Source organism: Dinoponera quadriceps, unplaced genomic scaffold (genome assembly GCF_001313825.1).
Source record: "Dinoponera quadriceps isolate SergipeBrazil2010 unplaced genomic scaffold, ASM131382v1 scaffold1750, whole genome shotgun sequence".
NCBI classification, from domain to species: domain Eukaryota; kingdom Metazoa; phylum Arthropoda; class Insecta; order Hymenoptera; family Formicidae; genus Dinoponera; species Dinoponera quadriceps.
In genome coordinates this window covers 1160987-1188857 of record NW_014556445.1, presented here as the reverse complement: position 1 = coordinate 1188857, position 27871 = coordinate 1160987, and the positions used below count along the sequence as shown (strand labels likewise).

The 27871-nt window shown below is 42.3% G+C and overlaps 1 protein-coding gene across 2 annotated transcripts in view; it reads left to right on the top strand.

Moving 5' to 3' along the window:
* LOC106747455 (tyrosine-protein kinase transmembrane receptor Ror) overlaps window positions 1–27871 on the top strand; it is a 254793-nt gene that overhangs the window by 194921 nt on the left and 32001 nt on the right. Inside the window, exons 1-4 of one of the 2 annotated variants that reach the window (XM_014624984.1) lie at window positions 6900–7043; window positions 12108–12201; window positions 21262–21472; window positions 21745–21904. In XM_014624984.1, the coding sequence (XP_014480470.1) occupies window positions 6989–7043; window positions 12108–12201; window positions 21262–21472; window positions 21745–21904 (520 nt within the window). In that variant the 5' untranslated portion in view covers window positions 6900–6988. Of the gene's footprint in view, window positions 1–6899; window positions 7044–12107; window positions 12202–21261; window positions 21473–21744; window positions 21905–27871 lie in introns of those variants that run through there. The other variant, XM_014624983.1, reaches the window with a different exon arrangement.

Sequence of the window (27871 nt, the reverse complement as noted above, 5' to 3'; positions counted from 1 at the left end):
GGGGGGGGGGGGGGGGGGGGGGGATAGGAGAAACAATGTGCGGCTTTTACCAGCAATTCATCTTAATTTGATTGCAGGAGATGTTGCCGACCGCAATCCCCCGTCTCTCTCTCGCACGCAACCACCGAGCAAAATTATAATTTCCGTCAGGATATGCGGGGGTGATGCAATATTGGCAAAACGCTTGGTAGCCCGATTAATTCGATTGGTTGAGACACGCATTAAATTATATCGCGCGTAACTCCACCTACCGCGCTCTGCGGCCGCTGTGCAGCTCGCATTTTCCCGGTGCAATCGCGTGGATAGACACGTTTACCGGGAATTGTAAAATTAACGCGGTCGCCGTTGATCAATATGCCTTTCGACCCTCGCCTTGTCATTACGTTCTAACAACGCGTTCCGTATAGCTCGGTGTAATCGTTACTGTCGTTTCCCGCGCGTTTCTTCTTCTTAAGCAATAATCAAGAGGCGCGATGAAATATATGATAGATAAATGAAAGTCAGGAACGCGACGCAACAACGGTTGATCGCTAGAGATCGACGATCAAATAGCAAATTTCACCGCCGGAGTGAGATACCGAGAAGGGTAGGGTCCGCTTGAGAGTTAAGGAACGGTGCTTTTCTTCGACGACGCGTCTCAATCGTTTCATTCGGATTATCCTCTTGTGTGTCGGCAAGAGCTAGTTATCGAAGCCAGTACTGTATTTTTGCGGAGAAACAGGAACCGACGACGGGAAGGATAAGTCTCTCTTTCTCGGCGGGCTCGAAATACGTTTTCCGATCGCGGGTTGCTCGTTGCTGCCGTTGCCATTGCTGCTGCTGCTGCTGACGCTGCTCTTTCCATCCCGACCTCGCGCGCAGCAGTCGCGGCACGCAATGCGCGCACAAGGCACCGCATACCAAAGCGCATCCACAGCGACTTTGACGCATACATAAATCCAGGAAGGCGTCCTGAGCATTGTGAGGCTTGTCAGACGCTCCTCTCGCGCCTTCTTTAGAAACGCCATTTCTCCGCGTCATGCGTTCACTCCCCCGTCCCTCCTCCCGCACTCCGTCTCCCTCCACCGCCACTTCTGATCTCATTATGCCTAAGCGCAGAACTGTACAGCACAATATGTCTTTCATCCGTTATGCCGCCCCGGACTGCGAAGTAATCTCATGGATAAACTTTGCAATTTGCTCTCCGTCGATTCCTCCGCGAAAACACTTACACGACGCGTCTTCGCCTTCGTCCGATTAACGGAGCAACGTCGCGCGCGATATGTACGCGAATCTCGCGTAATCGAGTCGCAATTGCCGTAATTTCTCGAGGAAGCATATTATAAAGTCTCCGTTCTGCGCGCTAATAACTTATTATCTCGTCGAAGTTTCGCCGATGGAGCGGTGCTCCTTAATTGAACCTTTCTCACCTTGATCGGAGAGCCGGCAAAGGGCGCGGCCCCTCCCTAGCCACGACGACGACGCGTCCGTGGCCAGGAATTAAGTTTCCCAAAGAATCCGCGCGACCCCCGTGATTATGCGGCGCGGAATACGATCGGGCCTTTTACAGGGGGAGTCGCGCTCCCCAAGGTGTAAAATTTTTAAGTCGTCCCGGCGAAGAAGGTGGGCACGGCAGTCCCGCCTTTGAATGGCGCGTTTTCGGGCCGACGAGCCGAGTCGGGCTGAACCGAGCCGAGCTGAGCCAAGCCGTAAGAAGGAACGGTCGTATTTTGACACTGCTGACAGCGGGTCCTTATTCTCATGGTAATACCGCGCCAACGACGCCTTTTCAGGAGCCCGTTTCCCTCCTTCGTCCGTCGTCGTTGTCCTTGGGACGCCTCAGCGAGGATTCGCCCGAAGGACCCTCCCCTGATTCCTAACAGACGCCACGTCGTCATCGTTAACCGGCGAGTGTTCCCGTCATGAACCGGATCATTCCTCGTTGTTCGGTTCAGCCGAACAAAATGCCGTGGGTATTCTCGCGAATGCGCAATTTGCTGGGATCGATCGCGGAGTTGGGAAGAAATTGAGACCGCTGATGCAGAGGTTGAAAATAACGCATCCGCACGCAGAGAATTTTTCTGGTGAAGATATAAACAATCGGAAAAGTATCATAGTAGTTTTGTCCGGTTAGAATATACACTGAGGGAAATTATAGTTACTTCGACCTCAACTGTCCTTTTTTGTAGTTTTAACCATAAAAATAACATTAATATGTATATAAGATTATTATAGAAACCGACGTCATTTACGTGTCGTGATTATCAACATATTCTTGCAACACTAAATATGTTGTCCTTATAGGGGAGAAGGAGGAGGAGAGGAAAGAGAGAGAGAGAGAGAGAGAGATGTTTGATTTCTTATTCGTCTTTAAGATCTGTGATCACCTTATGGGGAGAACTCAATTATGTTAGAATAATTAAAATTAACAGTTCCATACAGATTTTTAAGGTAATGTCCTCTTTTTCATCGTTACACTGCATATGGTTCTCGCTCAATTTTTCCCGTAAATAAAAATTATTATTATCATCACTGACATTATAGTAACATTTACTAGAAAAATGGTCCTCCTGTTTACAATTCTTTCATGATTCTTTGGTGATTATAATTACAAATACGAAATATTACATTTAAATTTATAAATAAGTTTTGGCTTCATTATGAAAATATTCAACTCGCGTAATACAAGTAAATTATGCTATTTTATAATATGCTATATTATTTAATGAAAACATTTTGTGTGCGGCGACGGAGAATAGTCTAAGAGAAGAGTGCGGTAAAAAATATTGCGAATACCGTAATTTCAATAAGTCACTGTGCACGCGGAGAGTGAGGCACTTAAAATCAGCTACCTAAATAACCTTTCACGTTCGACGGAGAAGAAAAAAAGTTTTCAAACGAAACTCTCACGCGGGCGCGCGTGCGCCGAGCATGTCGCATCCAGACGTATTTATTTTCTCCAGTCATGATTCGCCATAAGGACGGTCAAAGCGTTAAATGATCTAAACGAACCGTCGAACGTCACAATGGGCGTCCGTAACTTCGTCGATATTTCACGGTCGCACAATCGAGCCAAACGCTGAGGCCTTTTTATTTTGATAGTTGGCACAACCGCGTTCGCCGCAAAGGTCGACGAGAGAAAAGAGAAGAGGGTGCCATTTTCGATTATTACGGGACATCACAATAGCGAAGGGGAGAACGTTGGCGCGGTCTAGCCGGCCTTTCGCTCTACGGTATTTACGGGCTTTCGCATAGTGAGTGTGTTAGAAGCCGGAAGCGGGCAATGGCGTAAGCTGCAAACTATTATCGAATAGTGTCTACAAAGGTATTCCAGTTCACGGCGTGAATTTAATTACTGCACCGAAATTTTGTTACGTCACGTGCGGTATTGCTAATGCGAGCACCAAGGCGCAACGCTCAAATTATTCTCTGCTCTCGTTGGAAACTCGAATCTCGCGATGTCATATCTCATCTTCTTGCCTGACACTTCATTCTTCTTTTTTTTTTTATTTTCTTCATAGAATAACAAAAACGAAGGGGAATGTCGGATCACGCACTCGATTACCACGTGTTTCTTCCTCCACCTTTCATTCCTCTCCGCGCTTTTCAGTCGAAATTAAATTTCCGAAAGACGCGAGGCGCATACGCTCGCGCGCATTCAGCGTGAAATTATTTGGGCAGCGTCAACGCGAAATGAAACTTTAATGCGAATCGTGGCCCCCGCAACGCGAACCGCCGTCGCCGCAACGGGCTTTAAAAAAGCGGTGCGCCAAGCGTTTTAAAGCCGCGCGCGGCCGACGACCGCGTCGCAACTCTGATTTATCGCTCCCTTCCGATTTCTTTTGTGCCGCACGCGAACAACGAGCGGGCACGTACCGGCTTTACGAGAGCTCGCGCTTTTCCGTGCACGCGGATTACACGATCGCGTCTCGTTACGCGACATAACGATAGAGGAACTGCGGAATCGTGTCCTTGTCCTTCCCGCCTCGTTTCGTCCGTCTCGTTCCATCCCGGGAACGTCCATTTGATGTTGCTTTTTAATTAAGTTTCCGACTCGAGCAGAAGTATCGAGAAAATCGAGTCTTTTCTCTCGCTTAAACAAATGTCATCCAGGTAAGTAGTAACGACGTATGGGAACACACTGTGCGCGATTACATTGTTACACCATCTTTCTATTTGGCCGAAAAGTTCAGAACCAAAATGGATTTAACTCGAGTGACTGTGCGCATAGAACAGAATGGTCGAAGTTGGTCAAGAATCGCTTTAGGGACCTGTCCACGCCAGAGCCCGCGGCAAAACAGGGTTTGAAGGCTTCTACACGGAGTACCTATCGGGCACGAAGAGTGGAGGAGGGTAGATAGATGGATAGATAGATAGAAAAAGAGAGAGAGAGAGAGAGAGAGAGAACGCGGCTTAAAGTGGTTGTGGCGGACAACCCGGTAAACTTTGAGTCAATTCACTGTTGCGGCTTCCTCTACCGCGTTAAACCGGGTTTTCCCTCGGTGGAGGACGTTTCTCTTGAGTATCTAATCGCCAAGTACAAGGACGAAAGTTATGTATGTGTATACATATGCGTGTATGCATGTGCACTAATAGCGAGAATGAGTGAGAGAGAGAGAGAGAGAGAAAGGGAGCGGCCGATGTTGAAAAACTGTGTTCCGTGAATTAACATATGCGACGTTACACTTTTTACTCTTCGTTGAAATCGAATCCACGACGGAAGTTTAATTGAGCTTTCAGACACGCGAGTTTCTTTTGCTATTAACATGAGTGAAATCGAAACTTAAACTCATTTGAGCCTTAATCAGCAAAATGTCCCTCTCTCTCTCTTTCTCTCTTAAATATAAATTACGCAGTAAAAAATGTTGTGTTGAATTTAACACATTTCACATGTCCTAAACGGTCTACTCAAATTTTTTATGTTAACACAAGATGAATACATAACACAAGGTGAAGAGTAACATAAATATTATATAAAAAATTCACGTCAAATCATAAATAGGTTAATCGCGACATTAAAGTATAAAATGTGTCAACAATGTGTTAAAATGTGAGACAATACAAAATGTTAAAATAACACAATATATGTGTATAACCCAAATATGTTAACACACGGTACATTAAAAATTTAATACAAATTTTAACAAGGACCGATTTTAACACAAGTACAAGTTTTTTTTTACTGTGTACTACATAACGCAACCAATGTAGAAAAATCGAGAAGAAGATTCGATTATTTATTTTTCGTCCGAGAAATTGGGAAGAGAGCGAAACGAATGTAACAGTTCATGAAAATTGCCAAAAAAAAAAACAATACGCGATACGCAATTCCGGGATCGCGTCGAGCGCGATACATTAACGCGCTTAAGGGGTTAACAGGGGAGCACGTGTAATTTACAGTGATCACGTTCCGCGCATAACGTGCGGGTCGCGCCCGGGGCGCATATTTAACGCGCTAATAGCCACGGTTGAAAACACGCGCGCGCGCGCGGTCAGCGGCCGCCCGGTGTTTTAAATAATCTCAATCGGTCACACGTTTCGTCACGGTACAGCCGCGCCAGAAACATGTTTTTACGAGCGACGCGACAAATTGCCGACACGTTATTGGCCCGCGTTAACCCGGCTGGAAAACGCCTCGCGAATATTACACGGGGGAGTCTGTCCTTGCCATCGTATTCCCGTACTTCCTGCCGATTACGCACTCCGTTAACCCGGGGAACTAATTCTATCGCGATAAAAATTAAATAGAACGATCTCCACGTGCCTGTCTCTCTTTAATACCGGACACAGCGGTAAGTTAATTATAGATATTGGAATTCTCTCACTGATTCGAGGTTACATTTAACATTATTCTGTCGTCATTGTTCCAAACAGTTGGAAACTTTCCTTGGAAACTATTTGAAAATTACTTTCATTATTTATACGAGAAAAATGCGTTCGCAGTTTCTAGCAGTTTATATTGCTACATGAGAAAAATTATATATCAACAGCATCAGTCAGCAGCGCAATCAGTTGAAATGAATCTTGTTGATTCAATGGTATCGTTGAAACTAATACGTCATATTATTGTTTTAATAACCGGAGCATTAGTTTCACTAGTATTGAATTTAGAAGATTCATTCCAATTAGTTGCGCTATTGGTACATCACTTTTTTCTGCATAAAAGAATTTCGATATGTCGTTCGGAAGAAAAATAACTACAGTGAAAACGAAATAGAGTAGTGCGGGTGAGTTAAAAGACGAGAGTTAAAAGGTACACCAGCGTTCACTTCGCTCTGTATGAAAGATTCTAAAAGCACGCGAGATCTCTCCGACGGTGTCGTCGATCTTTTAGGCAATTTAAATGCAAAGTCCGTGCTACGAATAGTATCCCTTAAATTAAGAAGGGTATCGTATTTTTTCGTGGGATTTAATAGGACCGTCGCTTCCACCCTTTTTTTCCTCAACATCGCTTCTTCTCACAGTCTATTCATAGTCTTTCCGTGTCTCGTCACAGCGACGCGTGAGACGTTCGTAGAACAGATTCGTCCCGACGAGAACGACGCGAGATACTGAAAAACTTGAGCAACTTTTGTCATAGGCGGGCAGACACGTGAAATCGCGTAATTAACGTCGACAGATTGTCGCGCACGAAACTCGAAATGCGCGGCATACGATTGTACGTCGCTGCTATAATTTTCCAACCGTCGACGGAAAAGTCGGCGCGGGTGTTCCGATGAATTCCGAATGCCGACTAATTATCGCTATGACGGAATTAAGCATGTCATGTTGAGGCACCCGCGGCTACGCGAGGTTTTGTTTAAAGCTGTACCCCGAATGCATAATGACGGCTCGGTGATGTGCGCGCTGGTGGGATGCCAATGTTGCGAGCGCGGCGCGCTCGCGCGCGTCAGTCTGCTTCTGACACACGTAGCCCGACCCGCTTTGTTTCGCGCCAGCCAGCCGTCTAGGAGAAATTGAAATTTCGTTTAGATACCACAACCGCGAAAAAGAGAAGGGAGAAGATGAGATGGAAAGGGCAAGAGAGAGAAAGAGAGAGAGACAGCAATATTCCAATGACGAATGTAAGTTGATTGATTGCAATTATCTAACGCATATTTATGCAAAACTTATGATAAATTCGTTCTTCCAATTTTCTAAGTAGTTTCACTACTCTCTCCTCTTCCATTAGTACATATTTTCCGTTAATTTCCCGTTAACTTTCGTTAGTCCATTCCTACGGTACCATAATTGACTTTGGTTTATCCTTTAATCCATTTGAGACACATGGCGTTACAATTTCTTTCAATCACGCGAACTCATCTTTACATAATTGTATTAATTATAAAAAAAAAATCTTCATTAACACTCCGCGTACATCGCGCTTTGCGATTGGATCGAAATTGTATTCTTAGGTTGCTGTGGCTTTTCCGGTAAAGGTCGTGAAAAAGCAACGAGGAAACGCACAGGGACGGCGACTACAATGGCGTTCGATTTTATTGGTCCTCTCCCACGAGTAACACATGCACGCGCCCGCACACGTGGCTACCTACGTCCACACGCGTGCGCGCACGTGCACATACATACATATATGGTCTCTCTTTCTCTCTCTTCCTCTTTTTCTCTTTTTCCATATGTGCTTCAGGGCGTTCGTTTTCACGAGGGACGCATACCGCGTAACCAGACACTTGCCCCAAATGGTTTCCGTATAGTGCACGTAGGTCGCAGTTGCATCGTACTGACGGCAGTCAGCAGATCCAGGGAGAAGTAACGAAGCGCTTTTCCACGCCCGCGTATCGGAATTTTGCGATTACTGCAGTGGAATGTCCGAATTTTCCGTGCTTGAAGACAGTAGTGTCGTAACTTACGTCGATTTGCTTTTATGCAAGAAATTCGAATAACTTACAACTACTTAAATGCAGAATTTTAATATTTACATGAATATTTTATAAAAGATTGTTCTGTTATTACTAAAGAAAAAAAATTTATTTATGGGCCAGCAAGAGCCTGAGCACAGATGTTCTACGTCATTTTGAATATTAATACAGTTAATATTAATATTATTTGTGGAAAGATACATGTTTAATTGTGTATACAGAAAAAAATACTAGATTGAAGTAAATAATTACTCCGATATTCTTTAATAAGTTTTTACTTGGATTAAGTAAATTTTACTTGTGGACCAAGTATTTTACTTAGATAACTTATTTGGAAAATATTTTACTTTAAATAAGTAAATATTATTTAACCTAAATAAACATTTGCTAAGAAGTATTGGAGTAATTATTTATTTGAATCTAATCACTTTTGTCTGTGAATACTTAAACTTCCGTTTCTTTCAATTAGCAATTGTACTCGGAGAATCAGCCTTTCACGTTAAAATCGATCTTTTAATTCTCAGAGTAACATTTATTTTATTTAGATATTTCCCGTAACGTGACTTATATTTTGATTCCTTATGATAAGCGTTGCGAAAAAATATTACCTCCGCTAGGATTCGAACCTGGATCTCTCCCATTCGTCGGACAGGATACTTTATCAATTCGGCCACCAATATTTTTGTTCATCAAACGGATACAGATATAACAAAAGGATGCGAAATTTTTAGTATTTTATATACATATTTAGTATTTTTGAATAGAGAAATTGTTAATAATACAGTTGTTTCGAAAAGAAGTGATTTTTCAAACGCGGCACAATAATATGAAATCTGCTTTCCCGGGTTTAGAACTATCGAGTATTGAAACGACAGGAAAATACGCGCAATACTCAGTTTGATACTGTTTTATGCAAAGCCGCGGCGCCTCCATAAATTGCACGGCTGCAGCCGCGCTGTAATTAAAAAAAGCACGTCCCCGCGATTTGCGCGGGTCGATTCGTATGCACCGACACGGAAAATATTCACGCGCGACACCGGGCGAATATTCACCGAAATTAGAAGTCGTTAAAGGACGGAGGGTTTTGGCGACCCGTGAAATTTAACTCGAATTGCAGTTCAAACTGGCTGCATTACGGAAATCCGTTTAATCCTTTCGGTTTCTCTCTTACAATGTAACGCCGTTGTTGAGCGCGAATGTCTCGCAAAAGTGGAATAGTTCAGCTCGGGGTTGACGCGGCTGACAAAAATGTCAATGATGAGACGCACTCGAGACACTCTCGAAGGCGAAAATCTCCCGCCTCGCTCGGGTGAATATTCACTCGATATTCCAGCGCTATTTCACAGTATTATTTTTAGCGAATTACAAATAATCCCGCGATCGTGTGCGTGTATATTCGCTGTGTTCGACGACTACGTGGATTTACGAAAGTGAAGAAAAAAGAAGCGCTCAAATCCCTACGCTTGTTTACCACCGCGGTGCTTGATTTACGCGGTACTTTGTCACTGATTGCACGATCGACAAAACGTACATCGATATATGTATGTACCGCGCCTCTCCTACATATTTCATATATTAAAAGCGTCACGTTTGTGTCAATCAATATTACAATCTCGGTACAGAGATAGAGACGTAAACTACGCGTCCATCGGTATTTGTCATATACGCGTATATACTTTTTATTTTACAACGGTATTTGTTTTGAGTGGATTTTTTTATCGCGCACTCTCCCCGAAAAACTCGCGGCACGGTCGAAATTCGACGTTAAACGTCACTTTACGATCCGCGCGGGATGCGCCGAGATAGACGACGAATAAAAATCGTATTTTTCCCGTATCAATATTTGCAAAACTTCTCTGTATCCGATCAAAATCCCAACGTCGCAGCCTATCGACGATAAAGCACGTTCTGGCAGAGGGGGCGGAACCCCCCTCCCTCCCGGGGTATGAAGGGGGCGGCGGGAAAAAAAAAATATTTTATCGTCGCTGCAACGTGTATGATGGATTATAATCAAATCGATGGTCCGATGTTGCGCAACGAGCTTGCGACTCAAAAATATAAATTATTTTGCTGCGCTCGTTAATGGACGGAGCACCTATTTTTAAACAAACGCGTGGCTTTCCTGCTAATGAAACAGAGTTGTGCGCGAATTATGACCGATGGGAGGTTCACTCCGGGACAGATTTATATTTTACGTTTTCGGACACGTCCTCCCCCCGCCCGGTGAATTTAGTGCCCATTCGTTTCTAACGGAAATATTGGGAGAGGTCGTGAAATTCGCGCGGCGACGTTTTGCTTTCCGAGCGTGTAATTCCTGCAAGGAATTAAATGAAACGCACCCTCGGAAATTTTGCCGTTTCGACCGACTCTTGAGCGAGCCATCAACGTGTCGTACGAGTGGCGAGAATAAATTGGTCGGTCAATGGATCGAAAGGCGACGCTCGCAAAGGGAGGAAGTTTAAATTTGTTCTTGGCACCTGCTCGTCTGACGCTGCCGGGAGATAGTGCACGAGTGGATAATTTACTTGATTATTTAATAGCCTCGGCTATACGGCCACGAGCCACGAACGCTTACACGTACAGCAGCAGCACGCATACTGCGAGACGGCGCGACGTGCGGCCAACTCTCGTGAATGGAATCGTGATGTAACGTGGACGAAATTATGCTATTCCGGTATTACACGTTACACGATATATCAGGTATACCCAGCGAAAAGTAGCTGGGGAAGAAAATCCGCATACGTGTAATATAATTTTGTGCGTTGTACTTTTTATATTTGTTATGTTATGTTTTATACATTCTATAGGTTTTATTTATTCCCGGGGAGAAAGAAGCGGGAAGGGAAAATATTCTTCACACGCACGTACTTCCCTTCGCATCAGACACATCCCCATTTGTGCCAACCGTGGGTTTTTTACAATGCTAATATAATTTTCTGTAAATACGACAGTCACATAAGTACGGCACCATCTGTGTTAGCTCTTCATTTGCAACACGCTGAGCAACGTCGCGTGTGCGCTCTACACGTCCCCGGCGTGAGATTCGATATTAAACCTTTCGCCGACGGATTATTCATTACCGCGCTAACAACCCAGCGTGCGGCGTGCCAACCTTAATCACAATTCACAAATTAATCTCGCAGAACCGAGAACCGACGGTATCGTTTGTTGACGGCATCGTCTAGCCAAATATATTACCGGTTAGAGAACCGGAAGACGTGCGAGCGAGTTATGATTGTGTGTGCACGAAGATTACCGTCCGACTTCGGGCAAATATGTCCGTTGTACCGGTTGTAATTTAATCGATGGAATGTCGGGAATCCGACGGCGTTAACCCTCGCGAATTTTCCGAGATCGACGGAAAATTCGTGTCGGCGCATTCGCATCGACGAGGTACGGGAGTAAAAAGCAGTCTCGCCCCGCACTTCCTGGTACTTCATGAAGTATCCGCGCGCGCCGCTGGGCTGAAATTTGATCGTAGCAGAGTTGAAAATTAAGTATGAAAGTTCTATTAAGGTCAAATCGAGCGCGCGCGCGGAAGCGTGCGGGGGGATTAATTTAATCCTTCGGCGGAGCTTGATCCACTCTCAATTTAACATCAATATTGAATCCATAACGGTTCACTTCACAGCGAACTTCGCAAGAAACCGCAAAATCTCGCGGTAAAGAACGCTAATTGCCGCTTTTATTGGTACAGGAAAATTCCGGACTTCGCTGAATGGCTGCGATTCTCGAGATCGGGCGCTCGCAATTGAAAGATTTTATCGCATTCCGGAGCGTTTCTCTTTTATCACCGATTTAAATTACCATGTCTAATAATACAGGTCCGTGTCTGTGCGAAAACGCAATTAAAGATAATAATTTATTAGTATTAATATTAATATTATTTCAACCTCGCTTTTATTGCATTTTATTATGAACATGTTTTAATATAAAAAGCTCTCAATAATTCGTGTGCGGACGCATTACTGCAAGTATAATTATTAAAACTGAAAAGTTATGAAAAATGAAACTTTTCCTCTCTAAAATAATTAAGAAAAATGATATCGGAAATTAGATAGAGCTTTTAAATATTCCTTTATCAGTAATCGTATTTAAACCTGTACAAAAATTCATTGCCGTTTTCATTTTACAAGCGCTCCGACTATCTTGATATAACGTAAATTAATCAAAATATTATTTCATATGTTTTATTCCAACGCAGCGCATAATAACGTAAAATAACCATTATGCGGATAATGAAATTAAATTATGGAAATATCTTTTTTACAGGTGGAAATGGTGATGTCGAGGATGCGGATACTGACGTACAGGACTACAGCACGGACGAGGACTACAACGACGTTTTCGATTCGACCACTAACGGGTAAACGTTATATACATACAACCCCTATCATCTTATCGTCTTATCGCAGGATTAAACGTGAAGCTATACTATATATCCGTCTAACTGGCGCCGTGTGCTTAATTAGCAATTAAAATTGCCATCGATCGCCCATCCACGATGACCGAAGACTTCCTACCTGCGTCTGGGCGAAAATTGCTCGAGACAAACGAGGAAACCGACCCAGACAACCCTTTTTAATCGTATTATACGTCCACACACGCCTCTTTATCTTCTTCTTTTTTGCACAGGAACCTCTCGTTAGTAAAAATGATAGACGAGATGAGAACACTTTGAGAGTCGCATCGAGATATCCTTCGGGATAATCCTGTAGCTCGGGAAAAATGTTAGTACGGGCTATTTAACATTATCATTAACGTGACGTATTTGATATATACGACAAACAGAAAATGAGTTTATTTGAAATTCATTTTCTCCTACCGGAGCGTACAGTTTTCAATATCAAGACATCGCACTTCGCGTTAGAAAAAAATAAGTATAAATATATACCAACGATTAAAAAAAAAATATTTTAAAATTTTGCAAAATTCCATAATATCGTGATAAAGAAGTATCATGTACAGGTTTCAACGATGTTTGTTTTGAAAATATAATTCGGAGAGGAAGTTGAAATTTCTTCCGGCACTTTTAATCGCGATTCGACTCGTATCGGCCATTAAACAAATGTCACTGGTACTACGAGTACATGAGAAGAAAGGACAATGATACGTAAGGAACGGGAAAGATATTTCACAGATTCGTTTCTACCGTATGACAGGAAAGTGAGACAGAAGTGGATAAAAGAGAGAGAGAGAGAGAGAGAGAGAGAGAGAGAGAGAGAGACCGAGGAGAGAAAGCCGCGGGGCTTAATAAGGAAGCGACTTGATTGGTTCGATTCGAAAGCTAATAATGCCACTTCCCGTGTAGGCAAGCTTCGGGTGGAACTGCAAAGGCTGCCGCATGATTAAATTTGAATTTTCTGCTCCCCCCTCTCTCCTTCTACACCTCCAACCCCTGTCGTTTCCTCCTACCTTCCTCGTAGCTAAGCTAATTTGCAAAGGACGCGTCGATAGAGCCAATCGAAATTCTGTAGTCCAAATTTCATATCCGCGCTTTCTCCGGCTCGCCTGAACGCAAAGTCTCTTCCGATAGACGCCACGGTGTGAGTTTACGGCGGGATGTGAAAATATATTTGAAAATTCCCATCTTCGAGAATGTCCTTTTGCGCCCCGCACGTCGAGTGGGGAAAGTCGCGCGCGCAATTTCCGCGCCGCGCGATTTTCTCTCGACGAGAAGTTGATATCGACGTCCCGTCGCGATAAATCAGTTTTTGTCGTTACACTCGAAAATTTAATATCGAAATCAACGTCGGGCAGAGAGAGAGAGAGAGAGAGAGAGAGAGAGAAAGAGAGAGAGAGAGAGATGAATGAGAAAAAGAAGGGAAAAGTTCCGAATTCGTCGAAGAAAAGATGCTTGAAACGTCATTGAGTGATTCCGAACTTCACTTCTCACGACCGGTATCAAAAGTTCAAATGCGTATTTAATATATCTTTTTTAATTCTTCGTTGGCACTTCTGCTCCGTCAAGAAGATCCTTCGCCGCCGAATGCAAAAGTCTCGCAATTTCTGCAGCGCGAGTCTCGTAATTTTCTCTTCTCAAGAATTCGATATCGATGTCCCGTCGCAATAAATCACTTCGTTGGTGCGTTAAAAAAAATTGAATATCGAAATCGACGTCGAGCAGGAGGCAAAGAGTTCGTATCCCATTCTCTTAATTAAAATGTCAAGGTGCCGATAGTTCTCAAGTTGCGAAACAGAAAGCGAAAATTCTTATACTCTCAATTCGATTCGTCAATCGAAATGAAATTAATATTCCTTGACGGAGAAACAAGGATATTCCGTTTCTCTCGACAAATTTGTTTCGAGCGAAAGAACAGCCGATACGATACCCGAGAGAGAAGGAGAGAGAGAGAGAGAGAGAGAGAGATTTGCCGACTTATATAAATTTTCTTGTCATCATTTTGCACGATCTAGTTTCCACCGTGCTCTCGGATGCGCGGGTGTCACGCGAATCGATATGCGAAGGTCAGATTTACCGCGGTATATATTTCCGATACGATAATACACTCGTCGTTATTGAAATTACACACCATAAAACGTGCGACATCTTGCTTCCAAGACAGCGTATATATCTTTGGCCGTCTCTCGTTGGAATTTATATCTTCCTCCCGTAGTCGTACCCTCAAGAAAAGTACATCCCGGGGATCTATATGCAGCTATATACAATCTTAATGCCGTGGAATTTTTACTTATCCCCCACCATGAATTACTGCCACGAATGAAATACTTAAGTTCCCATAAAATGTGTGGAACGCTCACAAAGCGATAATAAAGAGCGTGAAACGCGCGCGGCACGTAAAATGCAGCGCGGCGGATGTAATCGATTAAAGCGCATTAGCCGATTAAACAATAAAATACCGGATTTGTGTTACCTACTGAATTTGCGCAAGCCTGCAGTTTATACACGCGAATTATAGCTATCGTCACAAATTCACGGTAACTCGATTCAATTGCATTAACCGAGCTTTCCGAGCCCGAATTTGATTTTATATTTCGGCCCCGGCGGAAATTTGACACAACCAATTTGTAATGTCGTTTTTAGGTACGCGAAGTCGCAACGATCGCCGATTAATTCACCATGATCGACTTCGAGTGGCGTTGTTACCGGATAAATCGTCGCGCTCGAGTTTGTGCATCCCTGTGCATCGCCACGACGTACTCCGAAATCTCGCGTTTGCAAACCAGCGCGGCGCATTAGCTTACATCATTACATCGTAGCGTAATGACACGGTAATGCGTTTCGCCGCGATTGAAATTACGCGTCGTAGTCGATCGTGGTGACACATTATAGTCGTGATACCGATAGCACGCGCGCGGCCACACACGCCGTCCATTGTGAGCGCGCGCGCACGAATTTGCATGTGTGCGCTCGCACACTATCTCGACCATGCACTTCTCCAATGCGATCGCTATACATTATTCCACCCTAAATGCGGCATAGCTCCATTAATATTGATGCCCGGTTGGCTGCGGGTAGCTCCTACGAGTAACCGCATCTCTATACGGGATGTTAAGCAAGAATAGATTTCTGCCTTGAATGTTCCCGTAATCGAGCGATTACGCAGCGATTTTAGAGAAAAATTCATCGAACACGATCGAAACGCGTGAGAACGCTCGGATATAAGATCAAACGCAAAATTGATATTTGGCGTGTTACAAAAAAAAAGATAACGTTTGATAAATTTGGAAATAAATTCTAGTACCGTGAAGAAATACTTAAACGCATCCTCAGAAAATAAATATGCATGTATCAAATGTAGAATGTAGAAATGAGTAGAAAAATATAGACACAAATATTTTCGCGCGGTAATACGCGTAAATACGCGAAAGAAATAAAGTGCTAATCGATTTGTCTGTCGGCGCATGAACACGATTAGCAGCGGAAATTTGTATAACACCATTGTGACATCACCGGCAATAATTGCCGACGTGGTATCGTTTACCCCTAATTTGGATGTAAATGTAACAGCGTGCATCGCCCTCCGATGAATGTGGAGATCGTTAATGCCAAAACAACGTGTTATTGGCCTGAAAATGACGCCAGCGTTACCATATGCGATACCATAAACCTTCGCATGCGGCTTCGAATCATAGCGTAATTGAGATCGTCATTTAATAATAACAAATACGTAATAGGAGACCGCAAAAATACATTCGATGTCAATAAATTGTTACGCGATTATTTGTCGGACGTTTATGAAATTAGCCAGAAAAGGCAGAACGATATATGGGAGAAAACTGCAGGATAAACTCCGATGGCTGATATTTTCACTGTATTTTCACATCAATCACGCCATCACACTGTATCTTAACATCAAACGTGCCAATCTCGCTCTGTATTCTGATTTATTTCTAATATATTCACAAAAGTGTCATATATTGCCTATAATTCCACGTATGCTAAGAGAGATTTGGTTTATTTCCTTTACCAATAAACGAGAAACAAGCGATTGAAAAAATAGGGTTTTTCGCGAGCTAAGCTTCAAATGGCGAAACAATGGCGAACAAATAGGTAGCAAAATTATCTTTTTCGGTCAATTTCAAGTAAACTTTACTTGAACAGAATTTTAAACTAAGATATGCTATATTAAAAATTGAATTCAAAGATGTGCTATATTCAAAGATGTGGTATATTAAAAATTAAAAAGTCACTATAAATAAAGACCTTTCTCGACATTCTCGCTAGAGAAAAAGTTACTTCTTCTGAAGAATTTCCGTGTATTCACTCAGGTTGCGGGAATTTTGGGGCACCTTTATATATTTATACATTTATCTATCGAAAATTTCCAAGAAATTCTGAATTCACAATTGGCAGAGACAAGTTGATAAAATCACGAGAACGATGATACGAATATTAAAATATGTCTTGAAATTTTGACGTTTCGAACAAACGATACTCGAATCGTTATGCAAATTTTCACCTGATAATCGGTACGTTTCCTCCCAGCATTAACTTCAGCTTTCCAAGCAGGCGAGCGAGAAACAAGCCCCGCCACTTAAAACGTTGTCTCCGACATTGGGGTGCGAGACCCTGGTTGCCGTCGAGCGCGAGGGATAGAGGGGAGGTTAAACGTTGCATTATTTATAGAAACCCTGCAACCTCCTAATCTCCGTCTGAGAAGGTCTCCTGCCTGCTTGAAATGGCCAACGAAGGAAGTGACGTAATGCCGTCGGTGCGACGAAGTGTTAACGCTCTCGCGACGCGTTTTCCCTATAAATCTTCCGGACTCTTCCGGAGATCTCGCAGATTACATCTCACTCCGACGGCGCGTTTCGCCTCTCGAAATTCTGCAATATTTAATTACGTATCGTATTTTTGCAATATGGCGGTTGGACGTGAGCTTAAGTCGCGTCGTCCCCCCGAAGCACGTGATTTAAATAATTGAGGGCTAGCGCGGTACATGGCCACACACATATACGAACACACATACACATCCCTTATTTCACTATCATCCCCCCTACGTCACGATAAACGACCTCTTATCCTCCCATTCCCTCAAGCAATACCGGAGCAACCAATTGGTAGACCTAGCGGTTATTCATAGCACAAAAAAGAAGTAATCCTTGTTTTAATTTAATTTTAATATTTCGAGAAAGAACATTGCAAGGTATAATAGAATTCAAGATTAGAAAAATTTAAAGGAACAATGATGTACCTGTTTTATTTTTTTTCTACGTATAATGTGCACACAATAAATTCTTCCGAAAGGAAAAATCAACTACGAATCAATCGAAAACTTCGTGACTACGGTAAAAAGAAAAAATTATTAAAGATGTTCCGTAGGAGTAGATTATTCGAGATTTCGCGACAGAAATATTTAGAGACAAGCTGATTAAATTTGTCTCCGTTTTTTAAGACTTCTCGAGATTTTAATCTCGCTCTACCCCTGCGATGTAATCCCTCCACCCTGTGCGGAATTTCCACCGCGCGTTATCGCGCGAGAGACAGCGCGAAAATATCACCACGATGCGCCGATAGATAAGAGCATGGTGCTGCGTTCGCGTACGTAAATGTATGCAGTTTTATCACGCGTCACCGGGTTAAGAATGCACGCGCGCGTGTCACCGCGAACGCGGCGTGCTGAAAATAGAAAGAGCGCGTTTCGCTTCAACCGGCTGATAAACGCGAGCACGCCCGCCCGCGCTGCGGTGCTGCGTCGCTTCAAAATGCATAGAATTACTTTACATAGCGAACAGATAAAGTGCAGTCAACTGGCGCGTACATGCAGTGCGCAACGCCACAGGCGTTGTATATATTTCCATCTTGCTCGCGTACACGCCGCTAATTTCATACACGCCACTCGGCGTCGAAAACCGCGAGCCCACGGTTGACACGCGTCACGCTTGATTTTTACGCTATTTTCAGCTGCACATTTTTACATTCGCGCTTAGACGCACCGGCAAGTCTCGACCTCTTTGGCGCATCTAGGAGATCAAAAATCCCTTCCTCCCTAATTTAATTGAAATATCTAATTCGAGCGTGTTCACCTGCGTCGGAATATTTTATATTTAGATAGTTGGAAAATAGAAGTGGAGTGTACGTGATGTTAAGACAGAATCTAATATATCAGACCAATTATTCCCTCCATAATTAATTTTCGAAATTAATTTTCAAATTATATAATTCTCGAAATTTATATCTCATTTTTCTGTCTCTATTAGATCAACTGATGCATAAATATAGCATTAATAAGAAAAATAAAAATAATATTTTTCTAAGAAAAATAAAAAATAATATTTTTCTAAGAAAAATAAAAAATAATATTTTTTTTTAGTATTTTCCAACTATCTAAATATAAAATCTAATCTAAATATAAAATATTCCGCAGGTGAACACGTTCGAATTAGATATTTCAATTAAATTGTGTGGCGAGAGGGATTTTTGATCTCCTATATGCGCCAGAGGTCGAAACATGCCGGTGCGTCTAAGCACGAATGTAAAAATGCGCAGCTGAAAATATATATATACCTTAACTTCGTTTCAACTTAACATTTATTATTTAGGTGATGAAATAAATATATAGGAACGTACATTTGTTTGATAAATACTAAATTTATGAGTGGTTCCCTTGATGCTCCATTGAAAATATGGCACTATACGATAAAACTATCCTAAAATAAAACCAAACAAACAAATGCGAAATAATGCGTTTTTAATGAATTTCTCTATGACATGTATTTGATCGAATATATTCTACTGCGAGCGCGCACTTATACATTTTCTAGTGACATCGAAATCTCTTTCGAAGTTGCGCTTTCCGTGTTGCGACTCGAAACGCAAATTCTGACGCATTCACTCGCAATTATCTCGCTTACTCCGTCAATCGTCCGCGAACCGACGTTGTCTCGCGAACGAGGCGAACTTCCTGACAAGCCTGTACCATCACGATGACTTACTGATCATAGGTTGATTTATATTCAATAACCAGCGGTAAACGCGGGGTTAGTTACTCCCCGTACCCACGTGCAATCACGTCCTGCCACGTGCAAACGCGGCTGATGGTACGTACACACACGTTCCTCACGTACGTATATCTAAGGACCTCGCGCGCACACACCCGCGCGTATACACGCATACGCTCACACGTATACTTCCTGCCGACTCGCATGCACATGGGGCGGCAATGTAAACTCCGTGATTGGCCCTCTGCGGAAGGATAGGGTCACCCTAACCGCCCTGTTCCTCCGTTTGTGTTCCTTCGCGTATCAGCCATCGCTGGAAATCGCTTGGCAGCGAGGAAGGCTAGCGGCCAAGTAAAATTTAATAGAGGACTGCTTATGTAAATATTCTCTTTCGAGTCCGAGAATACATAAGCCTCACCCGTTACTCCGTCGATCTAACGATGAACATCAAGAACTCGAAGGAAAATGTCGGTAAACGTGTGCTCTTGGGGACCGACTCGCGACTTGATAAGAGATTTACGCGCGACTGATGATACGTTTGCGATCGTCCAATTAATCACGTAAAATTCCATCGAAATCGGCGGCGCTTTACTGGCCCCGATTATTGGGATTCTGCTACACGGCGTTCAGCCATGGGTATCTTCCTGAAATTCATCTCTTCCTCCACCCTCGAGCAACAACATCAACGTACAAGGATAACCGTGGATAATAACCGAGTCCCGTCACCGTCGTATGAACGCGTCGTTGGCGCCGAATGGTGCGTATCTCTCGTTACTACGGCACGTCGTAACATTACGACTGTCGGCGGTCGTGAGCGTCGTCGGGTCGCGTGAAATGCAGCTGTGCATCGGCGACATAATTAAAGTCGCTCTTTGTCTCGCGACGCGTTCCACTTGAATTATTCCCCGTGACTTCGGGAATTTAGGAGGAGCGGAAACACGCCGAGCCGTATCTCTGCGCGAATATACGGGGATTTAAAAAGTGTGGCGCACGTTTCTGGAAACGTGCTCCGCTAAATGCGTTTCGCGGCGCCGTATATCAAGTCCCCCGCGATAAGGCAAACTTGGCGCGATACGCATTACTTTCGCGAACGGCGAAAAGGAGAAGGAGAGAGTGAGAGCAGAGTATGAGAGACAGAGAGGAAGAGAATAAGAGAAGGAAGGGAAAGGAAGAGAAGTAAGAGACGAGTGTACGACTCTGTATATATTAACGTGTGCATATTTAATACACCGTCCTGGCAGACGGCATTCGAGCCACCCTCTCGGATCCATATTGGCCGAAGTGCGAGCAATTGCTTCCACTCGCCGGAAGCAACAATTGATTGCGGCAGCCACGTCTCTGAAGCACATTGTCGCCACTGCAACGTTGGACGGCGGTCACGCAGATATCTAGCAGCGTTTCGCTCTGCTTTCACGATTGTCGTTAATGTACTATACGCAATCACGTCGCCAGAGATGTCAATAAATCCCCAAAAGTAGAAGTCTATATAATTTATAGATATCAGAGACGGTTTCCGCGAAATTTAAAATCCGCACACATCGCGGTTTGTTAAGGATGACTATCTAATCCGGTATAATTGATCCGGCTAATCATATTGAAAGAACAGGGAAGTTCTTTGCAAACGTAATAAGCCTCGCGTAGAACTCAAGCGATAAAGTTCGTATCCCTTAATAACCCCTCGTTGCAAAGTTACATTGTTATCCAGACCGCAGGTGGGATTACGGGTGCGATCGATTCGCGTACGAGGGGGTATCCAAATGGATGATATTTAATGTAGGAACACTTCGATGGAGAGGAGATTAGATATACATTTCGCGAAATAATAATCAAGAACGGCGTGAAAATGTCGAATGAAATTGTTAACTTTTAATTGTTAAATCGCTACCTCGCATATCTATCTGGGGGGTGGCTTTCTACTCAAATATAAATATTTCTTGCGAATTGTTTTGTGTTATGCTGTACATTATTATATGTCGTGCGACCGCAGACTGTAAAGAGTACGTATTATTACTTTTCGCAGGACCGATGTGGACGCTGCGTCTGGCACGAAAAGTGGCACTTTGAAATTCGTGAGGACTCTGACAAACATATCGAAGGACGCGGGCGGCGTCGCTCATATGCGATGCGAAGTCGTAGGCGATCCTCCTCCAATAAAGATACGATGGTTCAAGAATGAAGCGCCATTAGAAGAGGACCGACCAAAAATCACCATCAGGAAAATACATGCGCAAGTAAGCAAAATTATTATGATAATTCACAACTGCGCTTCCAAGATACCCTATAAAAGAGAGAGAGAGAGAGAGAGAGAGAGAGAGAAATTTTATATTTTTCTAGAATTAAAATTTTTTTCAATTTCCTCCTCTCGATTTCTATTTTTAAATAAATCGATTTCACTTTTATTCTAAATACAACAATTTAGAGTATAAATTTGTACTTTTAACAGTTCATTTTTAATTATCAGCTTCCAAGTTAGTGAACAAAGTATTTTGTCTTGTTGTTTTAGACGCACGAACACGCGGCGAAGAATGTGGCGGGAAGTCGATTGAAAATCACAAATTTAGACGTTTCTGATGTTGGTTTTTATACTTGTCGCGTCACTAATGGCAAGGACCAAATTCAAAGCGAAGGAACCCTGCGAGTCGATTCCTCGAGGAAATGGCAAGGTAAGTTACTCAAAATCAACTTTTCCTCAGCATCCTTTGTATGTGCTCTAGTTAATGACTTAAACATTTGTGTATAATAAAGTATATCGAAAGATAAGTAATTTCTGTTCAACGTATCAAGATTTTAAGTATCAAATAATTCGCTAGTCCACGAGATATATCAAAATACTTTAAGTATATCGTTATATTACGCGCGGAAACTCCATATAATATAAATAAATAGTAATTTCTACATTCTTATATCACTTCATATTATATTTAAGCGAGAACGAACTTTTATACATATTTGGTGTAAAGTTACGCCCCAAGCGACCGTTACGCAATTACGTTAACGAGTCTCGGCGTAACCATTAGGAAGGATAATCATATCTTCTTCGTAATTTTAAAGCCACGCGAAACGGTTCGCCCATAATCTAGATGGTTTACATTTCATGGGAATAATTAAACACATACGAGTTTTAAAACGCGCGGTCTGTAAAATCCGGCGAGTATAATATTTCCACGTCGTTGAGGTACGGGCCTCGAAGGTGGGCTTTGTGGTCCGTAACTCGCTCGCAGCATACAACACCGTAAAAAACATTTGTAATGTGCGAAGTGAATCGCGACGTTTTACCTACCCCGTCGCGTCGCCGCGAAAATTTTCGAGTAAACGCATTAAACGCCGGAGGTAACGGTGTATGTTTGACACGAGAGCATTATCGTAAAACGCAAAACCGCCTGACTATGAAAACGGTTATGCAGCTTGACTCTACACTGTACAGCTGTATTGTTATCTTATGGATTCCAAGGGCGTAAGCAAGATTCTTTCTCAGAACGATCCCTACTCGTGTTTCGGAAAATCTCACATATTTGTTCATAAAAATCTGCAATCTTTTATTGATTATTCTATTTTTACATTGCGGAAACATTACGGAAATATTGAAAAATTATCAAAATTGCCAATATAATCACACATTTTCTTTCAGGAATAGTTTTCGATCCCACTTTTCACGTCTTTTATTTTATTGATGTTAATTCCGACTTGTTTGATTTATTGTTACCTTTTTACGCTTTTTCTGCATGCATTTTCTCATCAGTTTTAATCTTGCATACTATTTCTATAAAATTTCCCTCGTTCCGCGAAACTCCGTAAAAGCACCTCTGCCTACGCGCCTGTGTTATCTTCTCTAGTCTAGTGGTAGTTCCTGTTTACGATGCGCTACCCTTTCACCCGAGGTCATTTCGGTTAATGCGATATTAGAGTAAATATTTAAAGACTCCAACTAGGAAAACGCAATTGTCGATAAATTGCCAACCCCATTCAAACCTTGAAACTCCAAAATTATCTCAACATGTCTCGCGAATAATAATTACAAATGTTTATTTCATTTTATTTTAAAGTAGTATTAACGTATTATTTGCGTAGTAGCCTATTTTCGTTATTCATAATATTTTGTAAATCTTTGAGAAAAATACATTAAAAAAAAAAACTCCATAAAATTGTGCATCGTAATTATTTAGTATTGTCGAATTCAACTCTACATAAGATGTATCACGCTGACATGGTTTTCTATACAAAGTTGTCGTTTCAAAAGCCGACTTAGTTTTTTTCTCAAGAATGAAAGGAACTGCCGAAAGGCAGCTTCCTCGAGTCGTGCTCGACTTAAAGGTTGGAAAGGAATCGTAAAAGTAACGCTGTTATACGAATCCTGCGCTCCTTCTCGTCGTAGCGAAAATCGAATCGAATTAAGAAGAAGTGAAAGTCGGGTTCCCAGTCGTCGACCGATGTGGGACGACGAAGAAAAGCTCTTTCGAGCTTCGGCTTCGAAAGGAACAAAAATAAGAAACTTAATGCGGTCGTAAAACTGTCAATTTGAAGAATTCACGATCGACTTTCGTTACAAGAATGAATAAGAGACAAGTTAGAGAAAAGTAGAATGCAGAAAAAATGATATCTTTTTTTAATGTATCACTGTTTGAGATATTTTTGATTTCAGTTTAATTTAACGGTATAAAGATAATCGTGATGGTTGAACACAAAAAAAACGCTAAATTTGATTAGCCTCACTCATTCGAAGTAAAAGCCGGCTTTATGAATTATCAAAAGTAAATTACCAAAGTAACAACCGCTAAATTCAATTATCTAATTAGTACGTAATTATTGTACTTGATGTCTATAGTACATTGTTATTATTTTGGCAATCAGTATAACGTAATTTGTTGAACGTTATACGCGTAAACAGGAATTATTTGTGATATTCATGATCGTTTTAATCCTCGAGGTCCACCGTGAAAGGTTAATCGACTCTGACTTTAAATTATTTACCGAGTCCGTAATTCATTAACTTGGCCATCGAATAATATTTCGTTTGGACGAGCTGGGAAATAATTCACTGAGAGTCGGTCGTTAGCACTTAACTTCGCTCGCGAGCACGGCGCATCCAACTTCTCAAGATCACAAATTTTTCTCTTGACGTTCTGTCCTCTCGGTTCAGAGGTTCTGAGATACGCAATTCAAAAACTTCATTATGCATGGTGTAAATTAGTTTCAATTTATCGCGAGACGGGGGTAAACTTCTTAAGGCAAAACTCGGAACATTTCCTCGGACGAAGTTATTGCGCGACAGCTCTGACAAATTCTAATCCAGTCTCGTAGTGTTTCGGTTAATGCGCCAAGTACGGCTAGAACGAAGCAAACCTCGGTAAAGTCTACCTCTCTTGAAGATAGACAAACCGTGCCGTTTCTTCTTCCGAGGGACGAAAGTTTGTTGTTAATGCCGCGTGAGTAGAATTTGGAAGTCACCGCGACGGCAAACTACAATCAAGTTCCAAGGACTTGAAGTATGCACGGCCAAGATGTACTATCAGTGACCTTCCATTAAGCAATCGTGAGTAGTTTATGTTTTCGGGAAACAGATAGAGGTACGAGGAAAATGCATGTACATTAAAAGAAAGAAAAAAAGAGGAAAGAACGCGAGATAGAATTTTACGTTTATCAATGTCAGATAAAATCATCAGATAAAATCACTGATAAATCATCACCGTTTCACGAACGAGAAGTTATTCGGAAACTATCAACGCTTGCGAAAATCAACATTGAATTTTTTAAACTCAATGATGTGTGCTTCGGCACACAACGAACAAATGCGAGTACCGTTTGAGCGTTATTTCATTTTACGACGATTTTCGCACGTCACGTTCCTCGTTGAGTTTCCCCCCGAGCGAAATGACGTTTACAACTCGAGACAGGGATAACGGCGTGCAAACAGCGCAGAATGAGAGTTCTGCGGCCCTTCCGGCCCACTTCGGTGACCCGGCCGAAAAATGTACTTCGTCGTGGTGGCGCGGCGAGGCGCGCCGCGCTGCGCTGCGCGGCGCCGCGCCGACGGAACTTCCTGTAATAAAGTTTCCGAAAAGCTCTCACGCCCGCCCGGAGGCGATGAAACAAAACTGGCGGCGTTCCTGGGACGAAGTTATCGCCGAAGAGAGAGAGACGCCCCTAACAAATTCTAATCTAATCCCGTGTCGGGGCGCCTCAGCTAATGCACGAGGCGCGGCAAGGACCTTTCGTTCTCGCGGTGTCCTCGTTCCGAGGACCTCGGTCCTTCCCCGGGCGGTAGGACGAACTTTAATATTAGCACTCTGCAAGTCAAACTCGACGCCGGAAAATTCAAACTTCTTTCCTCGCTGCGTAGAGGGTGCCCCCCCCCCTTTTTTCCCTCCCTCCCTCGAGGATTTAACACGGTCGCGACGAGGGTAGAACGTTGCTGAATCGCAAGCCCGGAAAGGGAACGTGGAAGAACGCGGAGGGTGCCGAGGAACCGATCGTCGACGGTAGCGAGGGATGATTTCTTTGCGAGCAATGAGGAACCTAATCGCCCGACTTTACCGCCCCGGATTTCGGTATATTCGCGTCCGTCGTACACCGTCCCGCTTCCCGCATCGCCATCGAAGCATGGTTGCCTTATGTTTAATTCCGATTTCCGAGGGCGAAAACACGAGTTAATTAACGGAGCGGCCTCGAGATTGCTCGGGTTTAATAAGTTGTGTCGACGTGCATTAACAGATGTTTTGATCGATGGATTAATTACTCGATACGAAAACAGGATTGCGATATTGTTTTTCCTCCGATGTTAACTTCAAAATAATATTAATTTACAAACTTTTAACTTAAAACTTAAATTTTAGCAAGAGACTACGTGTAATGTTATATGTTCTACATTTCAATTCCCTAAGCTTGCATGATGGAGTACGAGCCAGTTGGATCTTGTTTTCGAAATCAAGGTACATCTAAATTGATTAATTGTTAATAAAATAACACGTATAAACGATAAACTCGGTCCAGTATCGTAAAAGATATTGCGCTCAATAATCCCCGAATTGCAGCGCGTTCTGCTTTATGCGTTGCGCAAACGCAATTTTACGGTAAGGTATATACATTCATACTGATCGTCGACATGGCAGCTAAGATTTACCCTCCGCGTGTTTGCAAGCGATTGTTTCACGTGATACGGAAACCGACCAAATTCGCCGCACGTCGTCTACATCGTAAACTTCGTGCGCAATGAAATTCATATCGCAAACGTGAGGCTTGCCGAAATACTCGAGAGTTTCAAACTATCGTGTTGACCCCAAACTTGGTGATGTACCCTCTAAGACGCATCTCCCTTCTTAAATTTCGCGGGAGTAAATTTATCTTGTCGAATTCTTTCTCAATTTAAGATAGTTATAACATAAAATGAGATTTTTTTTAATTCGTTGAAATTTATACTATATATAGATTTGGATATGACTCAATTATTGGCGCAATTAAAAAACAATTGACCGCTCGAGAGTTGAGATATTCGCAATTAAAAGTGACATTTTTTATACATATTCTTGAAGTTGAAGTTGAAGTTAATGTCTTATTTTTACCTTCTATTTTTAATTTCTTTTAAACCATTTAGGATCTTAATAAAAAAACTATTGTAATATTAAGGATTAATATAAAGATATTATACGAAAATTTTAGAATCGTTGACCTTCTAGTTTTGGAGATGTAGTCATAGGAAATTTACAATTTGTAGTAATCCCTAAGATATATGTACACAATACACATATTTAAATATTTATATACCACTTTCTATTACGCATGTATCTCTATTAGCTCAACTGACGATTGAACTCAACTATGAATAAAACATTAATAAGAAAAAACAGTAAATAATAAATATCTCTGTATTTGTAATATTGTGTATACATTTCTTTTAATTTCGTTAAAAATTGACATTTATTACTTAGACAGTTAAATTAAGTTACAAGAAAGTATTTTTCTCAATAAATAACAATATTATATATAAAATACTTAATATCACCACTGAAAATTCGGCACTCTCCGGACTAACTACCTTAAGAAATATATATCTTATAAATACACATACTTTAGAAATATATTTTATAGAAATATATATTATTTCACTAAAATATATATCGTTACAAGAAAGAAGGTTACTTTAAAAACACGCTTAAAATTAGATGTTGGAAAATTATGCGATGGAGACGGCATCAAAATGTTTACTAAGGAGAAATTGACTCTATGATTGCAGAGTCCAACCATAAAAGAAAATACGGGCAAGCTGGAGCGCCTTAGATATTCATAGGACACGTTCCTTTCTGTGTCGCCGGCTTTTTTTCTCGCTGGAAGTGGATGTCTCGTGGTCGTCCGGACAACCCTTTTGAGTAATTCTTGGAGTGTATTTTCCCCCTTGTGCCCTCCCGATAACGGCGAAACGATAACATTCCGCTTAACGAACGCGTCACTCAGAAATAATAACTCGGCCGCTTAGATCAGTATTCACGTTCGTACGGCTCTTTTCATTAGCACGGCCGAAGCACGAAGAAACGGGCAACGTGGCGGCGACGGAAAATTGGGAATGGTAAATGGCCGCATTAAAAGGGTGCCCGCGCCTTCCTAATTCAATTATCCCCGTTGCCCTCAGGTTTTTAACC